Source organism: Macaca nemestrina, chromosome 9 (assembly GCF_043159975.1).
Source record: "Macaca nemestrina isolate mMacNem1 chromosome 9, mMacNem.hap1, whole genome shotgun sequence".
Classification (NCBI taxonomy): Eukaryota; Metazoa; Chordata; class Mammalia; order Primates; family Cercopithecidae; genus Macaca; species Macaca nemestrina.
Window position 1 is genome coordinate 71398018 of NC_092133.1, and position 20198 is coordinate 71418215.

Genomic DNA, 20198 nt, shown 5'->3' on the forward strand with positions numbered 1-20198 from the left:
TGTTTGTTTAAACTTAGGAAGTTCATGAAGGTGAGGCTGTTGAAATAGATAATTAGAGCAAGGTAGACATCATTAGTTTATAGCATTTCTTTTCTACTCCATAAGTGGCTCTTAATTACCGAGACAGCTGCCAGCTTTCATTCATTACCTTCAAGTGGATTTAAAGGGCTGGTTTCTTTTTTTTCTTTTTCTTTTTTTTTCTTCTTTTTTTTTTTTTTTCCATTTTTAAAGTTCCTTTGCCAAGGAACCTTCACAGTAATGCTGTAAAATGCGTTCAAAAGCTTAAGATGCTGGGGGATTTTCTGAGCATACATGCAATAGGTTGTTTTAAGGAGTTTGTTTTGTTTTGTCTTAATTTGTAGGAGCAATGTTCTGGGATTGGATTGTAAATTAATTTCTATGAAAGAGGTGAAAATCGAGCTAGTGGAGCTGATGTGAGTCGCAGCAGTTGACTTGAAAGACATTCTTTTATTAGTCCTAAAACAAAGCTTCAGATCAACCTGCTAGTTAAATGTAACAAGCAATATAGACTCTTGAGTCAACAGAGATCGTTCTCTTTTTATTAAGACCCAGCTGTCAAAGGGTCATTAGGTCCTTCCTGTGGAAAACAACTTGCCCATTAATGTTTGGGGTGGTCCCTTGACAGGATTTCTGAGTAAGTGCCTGACATTTCGTTTTTGGAAGAATCTAAAGCTGTAAGAGACTTAGATGTTGAGACTCACCAGGAGTAATGTCTTCAGCCATCGCTTTTAGTCTTTGTGAAATATGCCACAATATGTGTTTGGAATGCTGCTGCTAGCTGCGTAAATTGACTTAGAGTGCTACTGTCAAAGGTTCAGGAGCATAAACTTCACAGAGATCAAATCACTATAACTGGGAAGAGGCTACATTCTTAAAGTGAATGCACTTCTCTGGTGTGATGTTTTTACCTTGTCGCTACTCATATTACTTCTGGTGGCTCCTGTTCTAAGCTCTGGGAATGCCAAAGTGAGGAATGCCCCTTTATTTTTTCTGCCCTAGGCTATTTGCTTTCTAGAAGAGAAGGCCAAGCAGGGTCTCCTGAAAAGCCTCTCTCCGATCTGGGCCGTCTCTCCTACCTGGCATATTGGAAGAGCGTCATCTTAGAGTATCTCTACCACCACCATGAGAGGCACATCAGCATCAAAGCAATTAGCAGAGCGACAGGCATGTGCCCACATGACATTGCCACCACTCTGCAGCACCTCCACATGATCGACAAGAGAGATGGCAGGTGAGTCCTGGGCAGCTCCGTGGCTCAGGCATCCCACACCAGAAAGGGTCCCTGGAGATAGGTGCATTCATTCCAGTTAGAGATCGAGGTTCCCTAACAGTATTAACAAACCTTTTCTCCTAAAAATAATACATGAAATGACACTTTTTTGCTGGTTGGATTCCAGTGTTCTGTACCCTCTCGTTGAGGTGCTTTCTGATTTTTCCTAACCCAGATAACGTTAGTGCTAGCATATGTCCGTATGTGAAGCTGAAGTGAAATTTCAGCTTGTGATTACATCTTGTTCTGCCTTATCACATTACAGATTTGTCATCATTAGACGGGAAAAGTTGATACTGAGCCACATGGAAAAGCTGAAAACCTGTTCCAGAGCCAATGAACTTGATCCAGACAGTCTGAGGTGGACCCCAATTTTAATTTCTAATGCTGCAGTGTCTGAAGAAGAGCGAGAAGCTGAGAAAGAGGTAATGATTGTCTTTATCATCCTAAGTTGTGTAACCTCAATCTTGTAGCATTCTTAAGCTAAGAAAGTCATTAAGATCGTTGTCAAAAGCTTGGTTATGTAGAGATAGCATGTGAAATGATATGGCACTAATTTATCCTAACTGAGGTTTCATGGTAAGACATGATAATTTTATTGAATTGAGTATGAAAAATGAAACATTTATCATTGATTACAAAGCAGCATTTTTCACTACTGAGAGCATGTAATCAGATCAAATTCGGTGCTGAGCTCCAAGGCTGCAGTGTCAATCGATTCTTTGTGTTTATGAACTTGGCTAAAGTGCTCCATGCCAGTGAGCATGTAATGTAGTGATAAAGGACTCAAATCAATTCGCTGCATCATTAATACTGCTAAATATCCCATGAAACCCAATCTTCTTTGATTTGTTATCCTAACTGATGCAAAAGGTTCCTGAGATGATGCAGCTGGAATGTGCTTGGCCGGCTGGCTGTCCTGATCAGAACCGACTTAGAGACACTTTGCCATTGATCCTCAGAGGCTCTGGCTGTGTAACTGCCCTCTCACTGGCCACCATTTTTACCCTCCCCACTTAGGCTGAGCGGCTAATGGAACAAGCTAGCTGCTGGGAGAAGGAGGAACAAGAAGTCCTGTCAACTAGAGCTAACAGTAGGCAATCACCTGCAAAAGTACAATCGAAAAATAAATATTTGCATTCCCCGGAGAGCCGGCCAGTCACAGGGGAGCGAGGGCAGCTGCTGGAGCTCTCTAAAGAGAGCAGTGAAGAAGAGGAGGAGGAGGAGGAGGACGAGGAGGAGGAGGACGAGGAGGAAGAGGAGGAGGAGGAAGAGGACGAAGAGGAGGAAGAAGAGGAAGAAGAGGAGGAAGAAGAAGAAGAAGAAGAAAATATTCAAAGCTCTCCCCCGAGATTGACGAAACCACAGTCAGTTGCCATAAAGAGAAAGGTCGGTGTCTGTTTAGATTTTCTATCTGAGTCACCTTCCATCAAATCTTATTTGTCATTGCAGACATTCTCTCTATTAGTATTTCACTCTCTGTTCTTTAGTCGTAGTTTATGTGCGTGTACCCAGTCCTGCTGATCATATGTCATAATCGTTTATCTCACAGTCATGATTATGTTTACTTTTTGAGGTTTGTTAGCACTGTGACAGGAAACCAGGGACAGGCCAGCCTTGTAGTCTAGTAGTCACTGCCACCTGCTGGTCTGCAGGAGTAGAGTAACTGAGGTTTATGGGAACAGAAAGGGGCCCCAGAGAGCACTTAAACCACCCTCCAAGACCTAGAGGCCAGGAGACTTCTCTAAGGTCATATGACTCATTAGAGATGGAAACAGAACCAAATGCGTGCTCAAGACTCCAAGCCTGGGCCGGGCGCAGTGGCTCACGCCTGTAATCCTAGCACTTTGGGAGGGCAAGGCGGGCGGATCACCTGAGGTCAGAAGATCAAGACCAGCCTGGCTAATGTGGTGAAACCCCGTCTCTGCTAAAAATACAAAAAGTTAGCCAGGCATGGTAGCACGCACCTGTAATTCCAGCTACTCAGGAGGCTGAGGCAGGAGAACCCAGGGAGGCAGAGGTTGCAGTAAGCCGAGATGGCACCATTGCACTCCAGCCTGGGCAACAAGAGCGAAACTCTGTCTCAAAACAAAACAAAACCAAAAGACTCCAAGCCCAGTGCTCTTCATGCTGTTTCTTTCTCTTGTTCTTGGCACAGAATTGTTAGAAAGCATTACTGAATCTCCTCAGATCTTAGTAGTCCAGTGGTGTCTCTAGATAGATCATATCATCTTCAATGGTACAGAAAGTAAAGAATTGACTTTGTTTTTAGGTAACTGCTCACCCAGATCTGATATCTTTGTCTTCCGTATCTATCTGGGACATAGAGGAGAGCCAATATTGTTAGTTCAGCCAAGACTGATAGAGATATCACAATACAAGCTTAAGGCTCTGCCCAAGGCCATCCGATATGGCATCTGTTAGGGAACTTGCTGTTCTAACTCCCAGCTCAGCGTTCTTCTAGGCTTGGCAGTCTTCTGGAAGGGTCTCCATGGGGAGGTGGTAGAAAGGAACATCCCACAAAGTAGACGTCAGGCTTAAGAATAATGTTTCCATTTCTTAGGAGGAGTGTGTATTCATGTGTTGTATATATAATAAAAGAAACTTGTTCTAAAACTATCAACAAGAATCATCCAAGGCATGATCTGAACTGGACTCAACCTGAAGAAAACCAGTTCTCTACCTTGGCTTCCTTCATATTAGGGAAAATTCCCTCGTGGATTAAAGAGGACAGGCAGACTGGGGGAATAATCACCGTAAATGTTAAATTACGGAATATGATTAACCGGCTGTGTGTGTGCTTCAGTGAGCATTCAGAGCATTACAAAAGTAAGACACAAGAATACTTGGAGGCCAGACACAGTGGCTCACGCCTATAATCTCCATGCTTTGGGAAGCTGAGGCAGGAGGATCACTTGAGCTCAGGAGTTCAAGACCAGCCTGGGCAACAAAGCAAGACTCTCTATAAAAAATAAATAAATATTTTAAAAATAATAATAATAATAATTCTTGAGTACAGTTTACCTGGAGGTTAGCTTTTAACCAAGCATATTGAACCCTTCTTTGCAGTGTATTTTCAATAATCTGGGGGGCAACAATTACATCTTAGCAGCAAATCTACCTGCTATTCCTCTTTGAATTTTGTGTCATTAAAAACTTTTTTGCTCGGGGGAAAATATTTTATAATTACAATTATGGAGAGTCATTTATGCCAACGTTTAGTGCAAACAGAAAAAATAATTTTAGGCCAGGTGCGGTGGCTCACGCCTATAATCCCAGCCCTTTGGGAGGCCAAGGCGGGTGGACCACTTGAGCTCAGGAGTTCAAGACCAGCCTAGGCGACATGGCAAAACCCTGTCTCTACAAAAAAGAAAAATAAAAGAAAAAATATTTTTATGTCATACAAATAAGACATCTGGCAGGTCTTTAACGTTTTTAGATGCCTTCTATTAAAATATTTTGCCAGGTTATTAGTTGCTTACATCTCAGCAGCCACCAGTACTTGACTCTGTTAACATTATAAACAGTAATCCTTTCTTCAAGTACCTTTCCTTTCATTTTCATAGTTCCTGAAGTCCTGTGGAATAAGAACAAGTAGGTTGGTCTTGTATCATATTTCCCAGTGCTGTCCATATAGTGGGTGTTCCTTCAAGAGTTATCAAGTATTAAATGTGTTAACCCTGTGGCTAGTTAATTACGGCACCATTTATAAAGACATTAGAGTCTGCGATGACCTTAAATGTCTGTTATGTGAGGAGTACTGAAGCCAGCAAGTACCACTTGGAAAATATATACTAGAAAAGCAAAGCTTAGTTTTTAAAATCTCCAGTCAAGCTGCTAGGATGTTCCCTCTCAAAGCATCTGCTTGAGTAAACAACTGTTTTATTTGGAAAACACTTGCCTGTGTAGTTGGAGCCCGAGAGGGATGTTAAACATCAAATGGAAGGTTAAGTACAAAGGCATTACAGAAGTCTCTACGTGTAAGATTCTCAGACACGTGTTCAGTACACGTCCACTGCATGTCGACTCAACCGTTTAATTTCTCATGAGCTCTTATGTGTTATGTTTGGAATTAATTTCAGAGGCCTTTTGTACTAAAGAAGAAAAGGGGTCGTAAACGCAGGAGGATCAACAGCAGTGTAACAACAGAGACCATTTCAGAGACGACAGAAGTACTGAATGAGCCCTTCGACAACTCAGATGAAGAGAGGCCAATGCCACAGCTGGAGCCTACCTGCGAGATTGAAGTGGAGGAAGATGGCAGGAAGCCAGTCTTGAGAAAAGCATTCCAACATCAGCCTGGGAAGAAAAGACAAACAGAGGAAGAGGAAGGAAAAGACAATCATTGCTTTAAGAATGCTGACCCTTGTAGAAGTAAGTAGAGGAATGATAAAAACCTTACCCTTGAGAATGTCTGTATCTGACTGGGTGCCAAAGAGCAGGCCTCTGGCGTGATGCCCAGAGGCACCTGGGAAGTGGTGCTGATGCACCTGGAGCAAGTGCCCATCTGCCCTTTCCCATCCTTACAAGCTTCTGTCCCTTCTTCCTATAATTGGATTTTATGTTAAACAACTTCTAAGGCCAGAACATTCTTCTAGGTGGGTTCATCTTACTTACCAGAAATTGGCTTATCCCCCAAAACTTTTAAGTCTGTTGGTAAGAAACACATTACATTTCTTTGATTCTAATATGTACTTTTTTTTCCACATTTAGTATTTTTGAAATCAAGGTATATATTATTATCAATGTGAGCATTGTATGGAATCATTTCTTTTTTTCCTGGAAAACAAATATTAGTGAATCAATAGTACATCTTATAATCAGCGGTGTCTTAGTATATACTACTATAAAGATTCATCTAAACTAAGCTGAGCATGATGGCTCACACCTGTAATCCCAGCACTTTGGGAGGCTGAGGCAGGTGGATCACCTGAGCCCAGGAGTTTGAGACTAACCTAGGCAACATGGCAAAGCCCCATCTCTACAAGAAATACAAAAATTAATCAGGTGTAGTGGTGTGCACCTGTAGTCTCAGCACTTTTGGAGGCTGAGGCAGGTGGATCACTTGAGCCCAGGAGTTTGAGACCAGCCTGAGCAACATGACAAAACCCCATCTCTACAAAAGATACAAAAAGTAGTCAGGAGTGGTGATGTGTGCCTATAGTCCCAGCTACTTGGGAGGCTGAGATGGGAGGATCACGGGAGCTCAGGATGAGCCATGATCATGCCATTGCACTCCAGCCTGAGTGACAAAATGAGACCCTTTCTCAAAAAAAAAAAAAAAAAAAAAAAAACATCTAAATTTACCCACACATCAAGATTAGCTTTGATAATATTGTATAATATAGAAATCAGTAAACTGATATAAGTTGACAGGGACAACCTTCCTTTTTAAGTTGACAGGGACACCTGTACCCCATCCTCTAAAAAATATACTGAACACCAGTGAATCGTCTCTCCTGCTGTATTTAAAACACCTATCCTTGCTGTCAGGTTGAGAACGTGTGCTCCCAGCTGACTCATGAGGGTTTATGGCATACTGTCTCTATTCTCTGGCCGAGATGACTCTGTTCAGAACTTACTCTAATCTGGGGAACAGGCCATCTCATTTTCCTGGGAACCACAGGATCACTCTAGCTTTTGAAAAGCCACAGTTTTAAGAACAAGCATCTTCTTGACGTTCTTAGTTCACAGAAATGCTATTCCTGCATACATATTTTTGCTGAAGGAATGACTTCTTACTCTGGGTATAGAGAAACCAAGCCTTATTCTTTGGGTTTTTTTTTTTTTTTTCTTTAAACAAATCAACATACAAACCACAACAAACTGCGATGAGCAATCATTTTGTGTGTGAGAATGAGCTTTGTTTCCCCTTCTTGGCTGTCTTCTCGTATTATGCCTGACTCCTTTCAGGATGTCCTTCTTTCTTAATAATAATTGTCAGAAAACTCATCTTCTGATTTTGGAAGTTGTTCCAACAAAAGCTGGTAGGTCCAGTAGCATGTAGAATAAGAATACGGAATCCAGCCAGGCATGGTGGCTCATGCCTGTAATCCCAGCACTTTGGGTGACTGAGGCAGGCAAATCACCTAAAGTCAGGAGTTCAAGACCAGCCTGGCCAACATGGTGAAACCCCATCTCTACTAAAAGGACAAAAAAATTAGCCAGGCGTGGTGATGCATGCCTGTAGTCCCAGCTACTTGGGAGGCTGAGGCAGGGGAATCGCTTGAACCTGGGAGACAGAGGTTGCAGTGAACCAAGATCATGCCACTGCACTCTAGCCTGGGTGACAGAGCAAGACTCCGTCTCAAAAATAAAAAGAATGTGGAATCCGGGGGCACTGGCATGGCTATTACCTGCCATTGTGAATAGAAATGTCCTGAGATGACTCTTAACTCGGGCATGGTACTGGGCACTTCTCAAGGAACCATTCTGCATCATATATGTGTTCTTTTCAGCTGGTCAGTTTGAAAGTAATACTTGCAGGTAAGTTTTTCTATAATCCTTTTATTACCTAAATCAGCCAGTGCTTACTCTGCTGTTCACCGGTTGGACTAGAACTCACTCTCTTCTGGCAGAAGGGATATCTGTTTTATGATGATTGTGACATCTTATTTTTATTCTCCAAAATAGAGTTTCTAATAAAACTATTGTTCTATATAAAGCTTTTCCTTTAAATTGACCACTGATTCTAGAAGATTAGTGTAATCTAAAGATCGTAAGAATACTTGGGTGCTTTATACATATATTTATTTATATATTTATTAATATGTATGTAGTTATCCATCTGCTTATATAAATATGTACATGTTTACATCTATATTCACAAGTGCATATAGGTTCAGTAAAAATAAGGTCACCTGAACTGAAATGAACTTCACAATTATGGTTTGTTTCTGATTGTCTTTAATGTTCAAACCTTACATCAGCAACATGCTGATCCAGAATTCAGTGTGGACAGAATTAGTGATAAAAAGAATACCTGTATTTTAAATGTTCAGGAATTTGCTAGTAATTACATTATAGTTTGTATCATGCAAAAATGATGATCCTAAAAATGATGATGACAAGTGCATTTGTTTTGGGTATTTAGTTATTTATGATTTGTTTCAGAGGTATACAGCTTATTTTTATGCCAGAGAGCACATTCAAATCAAAGTAAATAAATCATGTCATCCAAGAACATTTACATCCTATAAATGTCCACAGAGGTTTACTTTCTCTAGGTAGATATGAGAGTTAAGGCTTCTAGTCATTTTTCGAGGACAGTAATGATTTGTATATAAGCTAGCATTAATTCCTTTCCCCTGTATGTCCTAATTTGTAAATGTTCAAATTGATTTTTTTTTTTACACTGTGGAACTCTAGGTTTTTGCATCAGAGAATGTCTTGTTCATTAAACTCAAATAAGCACATTAGCATTGCCTATATCCATGTGTTCCCAATATGTTACTTTCCCAGGCCTAGGTTATTTACTTGGTTTATACCACAATATTATTACACATTAGCCTTGATTATGTCTTTACCATCAACTCTTAACATGCCAAATTGAAAGCAGTGTTTGCTAATTAATTTAGAGGAATGAATTCAAGTTGCCCATGGTTATGCTTTCTAAGACTGTTTTTCTTCCTTCCCCTTTTTGTCTCTTCACTAAGACAATATGAATGATGATTCGAGTAACTTGAAAGAAGGCAGTAAAGACAATCCCGAACCTCTAAAGTGCAAACAAGCGTGGCCAAAAGGAACAAAGCGTGGTCTGTCTAAGTGGAGGCAAAACAAAGAGAGGAAGACCGGATTTAAACTGAATTTGTACACCCCACCAGAAACACCCCTGGAGCCTGATGAGCAGGTAACAGTGGAAGAACAGAAGGAGACTTCAGAAGGAAAAACCAGCCCCACTCCCATCAGCATTGAGGAGGAGGCCAAGGAAGCTGGGGAAGCCCTGCTGCCTCAAGAGGAAAACAGAAGGCAAGAAACATGTGCCCCTGTAAGTCCAAATACATCACCAGGTGAAAAACCAGAAGATGATCTCATCAAACCTGAGGAAGAGGAGGAGGAGGAGGAAGAAGAGGAAGAAGAGGAAGGGGAAGAAGAAGAAGAAGAAGGAGGAGGAAATGTAGAAAAAGATCCAGATGGTGCTAAAAGCCAAGAAAAAGAGGAAGCAGAAATCTCCCCGGAAAAAGAAGACTCTGCACGTTTGGATGATCATGAAGAGGAGGAGGAAGAGGACGAAGAGCCATCTCACAACGAGGACCATGATGCCGATGACGAGGATGACAGCCACATGGAGTCTGCCGAAGTGGAGAAGGAAGAGCTGCCCAGAGAAAGCTTTAAAGAAGTACTGGAAAACCAGGAGGCTTTTTTAGACCTTAATGTGCAGCCTAGTCACTCGAACCCAGAGGTCTTAATGGACTGTGGCGTCGACCTGACAGCCTCTTGTAACAGTGAGCCCAAGGAGCTTGCTGGGGACCCTGAAGCCGTACCCGAATCTGACGAGGAGCCACCCCCAGGAGAACAGGCACAGAAGCAGGACCAAAAGAACAGCAAAGAAGTCGATACAGAGTTCAAAGAGGGAAACCCAGCAACCATGGAAATCGACTCTGAGACCGTGCAGGCAGTTCAGTCTTTGACCCAGGAGAGCAGTGAACAGGACGACACCTTTCAGGATTGTGCCGAGACTCAAGAGGCCTGTAGAAGCCTACAGAACTACACCCGTGCAGACCAAAGTCCACAGATTGCCACCACTCTGGACGATTGCCAACAGTCAGACCACAGTAGCCCGGTTTCATCCGTCCACTCCCATCCTGGCCAGTCCGTACGTTCTGTCAATAGCCCAAGTGTCCCTGCTTTGGAAAACAGCTATGCCCAAATCAGCCCAGATCAAAGTGCCATCTCAGTGCCATCTCTGCAGAACATGGAAACCAGTCCCATGATGGATGTCCCATCAGTTTCAGATCATTCACAGCAAGTCGTAGACAGTGGATTTAGTGACCTGGGCAGTATCGAGAGCACAACTGAGAACTACGAAAACCCAAGCAGCTACGATTCTACTATGGGAGGCAGCATCTGTGGAAATGGCTCTTCACAGAACAGCTGCTCCTATAGCAACCTCACCTCCAGCAGTCTGACACAGAGCAGCTGTGCTGTCACCCAGCAGATGTCCAACATCAGCGGGAGCTGCAGCATGCTGCAGCAAACCAGCATCAGCTCCCCTCCGACCTGCAGTGTCAAGTCTCCTCAAGGCTGTGTGGTGGAGAGGCCTCCGAGCAGCAGCCAGCAGCTGGCTCAGTGCAGCATGGCTGCTAACTTCACCCCACCCATGCAGCTGGCTGAAATCCCCGAGACGGGCAACGCCAACATTGGCTTGTACGAGCGAATGGGTCAGAGTGATTTTGGGGCTGGGCATTACCCACAGCCGTCAGCCACCTTCAGCCTTGCCAAACTGCAGCAGTTAACTAATACACTTATTGATCATTCATTGCCTTACAGCCATTCCGCTGCTGTGACTTCCTATGCAAACAGTGCCTCTTTGTCCACACCATTAAGTAACACAGGGCTTGTTCAGCTTTCTCAGTCTCCACACTCCGTCCCTGGGGGACCCCAAGCACAAGCTACCATGACCCCACCCCCCAACCTGACTCCTCCTCCAATGAATCTGCCGCCGCCTCTTTTGCAACGAAACATGGCTGCATCAAATATTGGCATCTCTCACAGCCAAAGACTGCAAACCCAGATTGCCAGCAAGGGCCACGTCTCCATGAGAACCAAGTCAGCGTCTCTGTCACCAGCCGCTGCCACCCATCAGTCACAAATCTATGGGCGCTCCCAGACTGTAGCCATGCAGGGTCCTGCACGGACTTTAACGATGCAAAGAGGCATGAACATGAGTGTGAACCTGATGCCAGCCCCAGCCTACAATGTCAACTCTGTGAACATGAACATGAACACTCTCAATGCCATGAATGGGTACAGCATGTCCCAGCCAATGATGAACAGTGGCTACCACAGCAATCATGGCTATATGAATCAAACGCCCCAATACCCTATGCAGATGCAGATGGGCATGATGGGCACCCAGCCATATGCCCAGCAGCCAATGCAGACCCCCCCCCACGGTAACATGATGTACACGGCCCCTGGACATCACGGCTACATGAACACAGGCATGTCCAAACAGTCTCTCAATGGCTCCTACATGAGAAGGTAGACAACGTGGGCAGTCCACAACACCTACGGGGTATCACTATTGGATCGATCTGCACAAATACCTTTGAAGAGTACGATTTCAAAACCAGCAATTGGTGTGAATGCAAAAACATTTGTTGGCACCATTTATTTAAAAAAAAAAAAAAAAAAGCTGTATGCAGCAGAAAGCCTTATACAAGTTGTTTTTCTTTTTTTCCTTTTCCTTTTTTTTTTTTGGTACCTTCATTTCTGTTACTTTTATATAAAATTCTCTGCAAAGGAAGGCCTCTCTTTGGACTACAATATGGAGGCAGCCACTTGTTGTGCCTGCTTCTGTTAAACAATGTGGATATCAAGCCCCCCCAAATTATCTGTTTTAATACTGAACCTAGAGCTTTTTTTTTCCTTCCCTGTCCACTCCATGTAAATGCCTTTAGCATTTCAGTTATTGTATATTTTGTTTAAGGTGACACTTCAGCATGCCGCTAATGTCTTTGTTAGTGACAGTGCATTTTGTAGTACTGTACAAGTGTTGTGCTAACAGTAAGCCATTTCTTAAGTTTTTTGCCTTGATTAGGGTGCCCTAATTTGAGGGTTTTAAAAAAAACTATATTTTTGTTAATTATAAAACTGTAAAGAGCTATAAAAGCTATTCCCATTTGGTTAGTCAAAAGGGTTTTATTGCTAAATGTTTGGTGTAAAGTTGAGACCCTTTTCCATTTTGGTGACAGATTTCTTTGGGGAAAAAAGGCAGCTTTCTGTTTTATAAATGCAGACTTCTGTTTATTGAATGAAGCATATCTCAGTGTTTATCTGTCAGGTTTTGAAACATTTCATATATGTCCAAATACTTGGCAGGATTTAAAAAAAAATAGTGAATTTGGTGTAAAGTTGCTATTTTATGGAAATGCCTCTAACTTTACATTTTCATTCCATCTGTAGATTTTTCTATCTTTATAAAATATTGGAGTTATTTTTTAAGGAAAAATAGAAAAGTAGCTTGTGAATAGCTCAAACTAAGCTTACAAATCGCATGTAAAAAAGCAAAAAAGTTATTTGTGTCTGTTTATATTGCTTCCTTTTTTGTAGCCTTTGTACCTGTACAGGGTGACAGTAAGGGCCAAGCAGGAGAGGCGTAATCCTTGTATAAAATAGGATCCAGCGACACTCTTGTATTTATCTGTTCTCTTTTTAGTCAGTCACTTCAAAAAAAGAAAAAACAAACAAAAAAAAGCTGTACATTTTAACATAAAATAAATTATGATGAGCCATTTTTAGCCTCTTGTGTCCTGTCATATTATGATTGATAGAGAATGACCAATGGAACTGTATCATGTGTCACGCCTCAGAACACATACACATTTTGGGAAAATAAATTATTTAGTGTAAATTGGAGTTACGGGATTTTCTGATTTGTTTTGACTTTGGGGGAGGGGTTGGCAATAAATAAGAGTAATATCTAATAAAACCATCACATATACCAAATACCTATTTAATAAATTAATTTATAATGGATTTTAATGCTTTTCATGAAAGTTTATTTTATGCGAGTGCATACCTTCTGTATGCCAATCATTGTCTTTAAAATAAAGTGAAATTGTTTTTTTCTTTTGGACTTTGATCTTCATTTGCAAAGAGATCCCGCACAAATATCCAGCTGCCTCACTCGCACCGTCTGTAGAAACACCCTCCGAGCCTCGCACCAGGGTCGCAAACTTCCTTTTTATAAAGATTAATACCAAAAAACACCCAATCTGGGATTGTATGTTTGAAACATCGTCTTCTTTTTAAAAAGTGTGAACGTTTTGCTCTGTTGTGAATGATTAATTGTATGTTTTCTTTAGAGCCTAAAGTTTAGACCCCCTGCCAAAAGTGAATATTCACAAGTATAGCGTTCAGAGAAAGTTCTGAGTGTTGCTTGAGTTTGGTTATTGGAGCAGTAAGTCTAGAAATGAATTCTTGACCTAGCACCCGTGTGAAACTGGCCCGTTAAGCTCTCCAGGTGTCTGAACACGTGTGCTCGCAACTCCTGTTAAGCAGGTCACTACCCTGTGGAGGAAAAAAGTTGCTTTTGCACTGTTGGTCCAACACAAAAAAAATTAGATGTTGCAGAAAGCATAGATCTAAGCCTTAAAGTGGACCCAAAATCATGCAAAGGCAGGATAGAGCATACACACCAGAATAAAAGGCCTTGTGCAGACGGAGGGTGCCCAGTGGAGTTCTGCCTTGTACTCTCACCCGTATGGTTATTTTCTTTCACAGTTACCAAGTATATTGGGTTTAGTGTCACGATGTTATCTTTTAGTCCCTTCCTTCCTCAAGTGCAAAGTCAATGGGGGTAATATATGTAATAGCTGAGGAAGGGATTCCAAGAAGACACGTCTGCAAGGGCCATAGGCACAAAGGGAAAAGATCCATTTAAGGTGCTGTGCTAGTAGGAAAAGAAACCTCTGAAACATGCTCCGAGTGGGAAGTGGTGGTCTGTGCCTGCACAAATCCAACACTGCGTCCATTCAGGAGTGGCCAAGGACTGGGCAGCCCAGTGGGCCACACATCGGGCAAGAGGCTGCCCGAGCCCTGGAGGTGGGGTTGGGGCCTGCAAGCAATCTGATGGGGAAGCTACACAGAGCCCCCCACGGGCCCCAACCTGAAGCTGTCACATATTTTGTCTCTTTCCTCTTGGGTTAAGATTCTCTGGGGGCTGAGATTCCCCTCTGTGTTCCCTTTGGCCGTGGCCTGCTAATCACACCTTGTGGTTTGTGCAATGTCTGGGTTCCCATACCCTGCCGGCCTAACAGCCTTCTAAGGGAGCTTGTGGAAGAGTCCCAGGCATTGCCCCAGACCTGCCAAACCCAAATCTAAGAACAGTCCCAGGGACACCTCGGTTGTCCAGGCTCCCTAAGAACTGCAGCAGAGCTAGGACTGGGAGCTTCCCTGCTGGCCCCAGTCCCCACATTCCTTGATGGAACAGAAAGGCTTAGCATGGGAAGGAAACTGCTGATCTGAGATGGCCTCAGAACACCCTGCCCTCCACCTTACCCACTCTCACTAGAGAAATCAGTTCACATCTGAATGTGACGCCCAGGATTTGGCGAAACAGGAACTTGGATTCATCAAAGCTGAAATACACCATTAGATTGAGATTCATTAACAGGCCACATTGTTTAAAATCGTAACTGTGTTCTGTTATTTAGAAGAGTCGTACCAAGTGGTGGTCAGTTGCCAGCCTCACTTTTTAATAGTTGCAAGTGGTGCCTGCCCAGGTATGAGGGCATCCGCCTTCCTCACCAACATTCTGTTTTAGAAGTAATGACTCACAATATTGTCACAAAGCTTTCACAAACTCCTCCCACACACCCAACTTGTGCAGGAAATGGGGCCATTCTTTCCAATGTACAGATCAGGAGGTTGAGGCTCAGATTAAGCTACATTAATTACCCAAATTCACCCAGCTAAAATGTGTGAGCTGAAACAAACCCAGGTCTTTCCAAATCCCAGCTCTTTTTTTCTAGAACACTGTGCTCTGAAAGGCCCTAATTTGTCACCTCTCTGATTTAAAGGCTTGTCTAATGAATGCATGTTGCTGTAAAAACTGTTAAGTGCTATGTAAATACAGGTCCCTTTGTGGCTGCAAGCAAGCCTTGGTCTACAATCAATCTTAGATACTCAAAGTACAAGTACTGTTACATTATGAAGCAGCACCTTCCATTTCTCTGTACCCAGAGTTCCATCATTCCTTCTACCTTCTCTGTCCCCTTTCCTGGACCTTCCTCCTCCACCCAGGCTTAGCTATAAACATTCATGTTCTGCAACACTCGGGCCGGGAGTATTTTCTCTCTTTTCTCTCATCATCTCATCTAGTATGATGACTTCAAATTCCACCTCTCTGCAGGTGACACCCAGAATTACATCCCCAGCTGTGAACATTCCTCTGAGCTTTAGATGCCACATCAAATGACCTGGGACACCTTTTGTACATCTGCATAACAACCGAACTGGTGATTTCTGACTCCTCCTCCATTCCTGCTCTGGTCCACCCCATCTCAGTGTTAAAGCACTGCCGAGAAACCAGATCAGTTAACCCTCATTTCCCCTCCCCGTCTCGGCAGGTCCTGTCCATTTTCTGGGTTAATTCCAAAATAATCTTGGAATACTAATCCCCTGGCGCTGTCAGGCCAGTCCACCTCCTCCTTTCCTGTCAACAGCCTCCTAACTGGTCTTGCCTCACTTCTTAACTCCCTACAACCTGTTCTCCATACTTCAGCCAAAGGATCTTTCCAGAGTGATCTTGAAACACTGGCTTAAAACCCTTCAGTGAATCTTCTGTGCACCTGGAATACAATCAAGTCTCTCCGCCCCTCCTTCCACTCCCGCTCTCAGCCGCCAGCTCCGGCCTCAGTGATGCACAGCTCCTCAGCCTCGAATGCTCCAGCACATTCGGAAGGTTTGTGTCTTCATGTCTAAGAGAGGTCTTCCTTGACCACCCCGCCTAAAGAGGGTTTCTCCCCTTCCCCACTTTTCTCCACCTCCATGCCTATTTCCTGCATTGTGCTTTATCACAACGTGCATTTTCATTTTTCCTGTTGGCCCCTAACCCAGGTTTTGGCATGTGGTAGGTTCTCAATAGGCACTTGGTAACCAAACAAATATTTCCTACCTTACTTCTGAAGACTTGAAACACTTTTGCAAAAACTTCTGTTCCTCCTTTCTCCTGCCTCTGGCTCCCAGGAGTCATCTAGAAGAGACCATAACTGCAATTTTGCCATTCTCAGCTTCTGCTGCCTTCGGCAGGACCCAGAGTCCCACAAAGAGATGAGAGCATGAGGAAAGTGTGGGGCGCTCAGGAAACACCAGCAATGCACCTAGCTATGCTTCTATCCTCCCCAACGTGAATTCATCTAAATGTAAATATTCATTAAAATGGAAATACTGACTTCTCTCTGGACATGGAACAGATCAGAGCTAAGCAATAAGAGAGTTCAGACGGGGGTAGCAGGATCCTGATGGGGAAGCCCAGGTTGGGGCCACTATGACCCTAGGTCCCTTTTGGCCTGCATCTCTTTCCCAAGAGCCGGAATATGGTCCCCTCACACCCAAGTATGAGTCATTAAGCAATTCCATCATCTGTAGTCGTCCCACACCCAGTATTGCTCTCTCCCTCACAGCCACATGAGTTGTGACTGATACACTCCATCTTTGTCCAGTTCAGGACTCTTGCACTTTCAGAGGGAACATGTACCCCTTTTCTATCTTAGCACCAGGACACATCAATTCACTGCACATTTCTGTTTATGTATCATCTTTGCCTTTTTGCTTTGCAACCCCTTTGCAGTGTTTCAGGTTTCAAAATGTATTAGAAGACCAGTGCTCTTACCATGAGGGAGTCCCCGGGGATGCCCCCCCAAGCCCCATGTGCATGTGAACATGAGGGCCTTGGCTCCTCCTGAGCCAAGGCGACTCTCAGAGCAGACTCGAGGCAGTCCCAGGAAGCCAGGCCCAGCCACAGGGGCACAAAGCAGGGCATATCCCCAAAGGTCACAGGGTGACTCTCAGGTGGCTTACACATCTGCTGAGGCCCGGGATTCTCTCCTCCACCCATCAATAACTTCCTCTTTCATTCTGCTGGAAACCACAACCAAACTGAAGAACCAGGCCCCTTTTCGTTTTTTCCTAGAAGGCCTTTATCACATTCTGGTTTCTCCAGGCCGTTTCCGTGTCTGGTCCTTGACAGCCAGCATCTCCAGCAGCAGCAACTCTCTTTGGGTTCTGTCGGGTTTGGGATTCCTGACCCTGGAAGCTATCACTACCCGCTTCGTGCCTGCTGCCGTTTTCTCCTTCAGAGTGGAAATCACGCAGCCATGGTGCTGGCTTAGCTCTCGGGGAGGCAAACGCCACACCTGAGCTTACCTGGCTGCCCCATCCTCCCATTCCACAGCAGACAACAATTTGCAAATACTCTCTGCTGTGCCTGAAAACCAGCTCGTGTTGCTTTGACTAGAACCCACGTGAAAAGAGCCTCCCTGAGGTCCCGCTAGAGAGGGTCTCCTCCCTTTTTTCCCCCAAAATTAGAAAGTCAAACTCCTACTTGTCCAAATTCACCACAATTCATTGAATTTTTCTCAGTAGTGGCAGCCCTGGCTAAGAGTCTGAGGAGCCCTGGGTCCCTCAGGAAAGTGGGGGAAGCCTGAAGCCGGGGCCTCTGTACGGGGGTTCAGGACCCCTCCCCACCCAGCTGGAGGAGCACATCTAGAGATGGTGGCGTGAGCCTGGGGGTTCTGCTGAAAAGACAAACGGGGTGCAGGGGATGCCACAGAAACGCAGGATGCCGGGAAGCAGCCTCCACGGCTACGCGGGCGCTCCTGTGACACCGCTCACCCAGTACTGTTCCGTAGTTGGAAAAGCAATTTCTATTTTAAAATACTTTTTATAAGAACGTGAATTTCCTTTCAGACAAAGCCAAACGTTTAATCACAACATAATGCCTACACATTTTAAAATCCTTTCCTTCTCACCAAAAAAAACAAAAGCAAGGCAGGGAGACTGTGCAGCGTCGCATGCTCCTCTGTGACCCAGAGCCGGGAGCCCGTCCCTCCCATTTCACTGAGAGACTGAGTGCTCGGCTCTGCCCGGGGGCAACTCTGGGTCCTCCCTGTCCCCAGCACACATGGGGAAGTTGAACAAGATGGTTTGGAAGAAGTCGAGCTTTGGTTTAACTGTCCCTTATCTGGAGTCCTAGGCCAGGGCTATGTTGTGCCTCTCCCCTCTGTCCCCAGTGCCTCTGCTAGCCAGGTGAGTCGGGCCCTACAGTTCCCTGCCATCCCCCTCACTGTCCTGGCTCTGGGCCTGTCGCCTCTGCTGCACCAGCTGCTTGTCCAGCTCCCGGAGCTGCTTCAGAAAGCCCCGGTTGGGGAGGACGCAGCGGTTCTTGGCTACTTGCTGGATGGCGTCCACCAGGGTCATGTCCTTGTGGATCATCAGGTAGGCCAGGACCAGGGTGGCTGACCGGCTGCGGCCCATGACACAGTGAACCAGGATCTTACCTGCAGAAGAAGCGGGGAGGAGAAAACCCACACTGAGGGGCAGGCGTTGGAGGCACAGGTAGGGCCCACTCCCGTCCTGACTGTCACCCTCTCGCCCACAGCAAGTGACTCAGCATTGTGCCCCACAGCTGCCTCTGTAGAACAGTGTCTTCTTCATAGGGTTGTTGAGAAGGCAAATAACCCTGTAAATAACTCGATTTTAGCACAATTTGTGCTAATGAATGGCTGCTGAGCTCCTACAGTGTGGCCGGGCTGCCTTTCCCCTGAGCACCGTGGCCAGAAAGCAAGCACCCACTTCTTGATTGCTGTTTCGGATCTCAGGGAGGCTGGTCCCAGGTTCTCCCGGGCATGACCGTGCTCCTGGGGTGTGAACCTGTCCAGCTGGATGAATGTCTACCCCTGGCATTCAAATCCCACAGATCTTTCCGGAGGCTGCCGGGCCCCTGGCCAGCCCTGCTGATAACCAAAGCGTTTCTTCCTCTCCCAGAAAACAGTAATTCTTTCTGTCATGACTCAATACTTGAAACAGATGAAAGCTGTAGTTCATTAAGCCTTTTGGGGGCCTCAAGTCTGTTAAGTGGCAGGGGGAAGGGGAGAAAGAGTTGGAAGGGAGAGGGAGGGGGGAGGAAAGGGGGAAGTGGAAAGAGCGGGAGAGAAAGGGGAAGAGGAGGGACAGAGGAAACTCAGCTCGGGTAGGAGCTCCAAGAGCTGAATTTTGTTTCCAAGACTAGGGCATGAGGCCACGTGCGGTGGCTCACACCTGTAATCCCAGCACTTTGGGAGGCCGAGGTGGGCGGATCACCTGAGGTTGGGAGTTTAAGCTGCGTGAACGCACATCTGTTACCATCGGAGGAGTCAGCCCCATTGAGAAGAATCAAGGTCCAGGCAACACTTTTGTTCCTTCTTGTGGTCAGATTAGCTGAGACCCATCATGCCAGAGCACATCTCTCACAGTCACAGGGGCCAGCACTATACCTGCGTTGGGCTTTTATTTCCCAACTTCTGTCAGAGCTCCAAGGGTCCCCCTGGCCAGAGCACACAGTGGGAGAGATCAGCACCCCTCTCATGCTTGGAGATCCTTTTCTTCATGACTACAGTCAGAGCCCTTGAGGTGTGCCTGACCAGAGTTCATCTTTAGGAATAGCAGCAGCTAGTGCATACCTATGCTTGCAGGTCCTTATGTTCTCACAATCAGAGCACCTGGAGCCCATGTGGTTAAAGCCTGGCCAACATGGCAAAACCCCGTCTCTACACAAAAATTAGCCAGTCATGGTGGAGCACCTGTAGTCCCAGCTACTCGGGAGGCTGAGGCAGGAGAATTGCTTGAACCCAGGAGTTAGAGGTTGCAGTGAGCCGAGACTGCGCCACTACACTCCAGCCTGGGCGACAGAGCAAGACCCCATCTCCAGAAAAGAAAATCCAAATCCAGAATCTCTACTGCTCCTCAACTGCGTGCTTTTAGAAGTGACTGGAAGGTAGGCCTCTGTCACGAAAATCAGACATGGGCTAAGGCTGTCACCCTGCACCATGGCCTGCCCCCAGCCAGGTGTGCTCCTTGCTAAGCAGACTCCTTCCTTGCTTTCAGGAGATGCTCTCTGCCCACCTCCCATGCACTATCTGGGAACCTGCCTTTCTTATCAACTTGCAAAGAAATTCTGGTAGAGCCCTTACGTCTTCCCAAG

General features: G+C 45.0%; 2 protein-coding genes across 19 annotated transcripts in view; one reads left to right on the forward strand and one right to left on the reverse strand.

The window, feature by feature from the left end:
* Positions 1 to 13083, forward strand: part of LOC105465996 (lysine acetyltransferase 6B) — a 205506-nt gene extending 192423 nt beyond the window's left edge. For all 14 annotated transcript variants that reach the window (XM_011714716.3, XM_071069762.1, XM_011714712.3 and 11 more), the window contains 5 exons: positions 1021 to 1252; positions 1557 to 1716; positions 2312 to 2680; positions 5374 to 5665; positions 8947 to 13083. In XM_011714716.3, the coding sequence (XP_011713018.2) occupies positions 1021 to 1252; positions 1557 to 1716; positions 2312 to 2680; positions 5374 to 5665; positions 8947 to 11498 (3605 nt within the window). In that variant the 3' untranslated portion in view covers positions 11499 to 13083. The remainder of the gene's footprint in view (positions 1 to 1020; positions 1253 to 1556; positions 1717 to 2311; positions 2681 to 5373; positions 5666 to 8946) is intronic.
* The window catches only part of DUSP29 (dual specificity phosphatase 29), a 40623-nt gene continuing 32051 nt past the window's right edge, over positions 11627 to 20198 (reverse strand). For 4 of the 5 annotated variants that reach the window (XM_011714728.3, XM_011714727.3, XM_011714726.3 and 1 more), the window contains one exon: positions 11627 to 18516. In XM_011714728.3, the coding sequence (XP_011713030.1) occupies positions 18278 to 18516 (239 nt within the window). In that variant the 3' untranslated portion in view covers positions 11627 to 18277. The remainder of the gene's footprint in view (positions 18517 to 20198) is intronic. The other variant, XR_011607850.1, reaches the window with a different exon arrangement.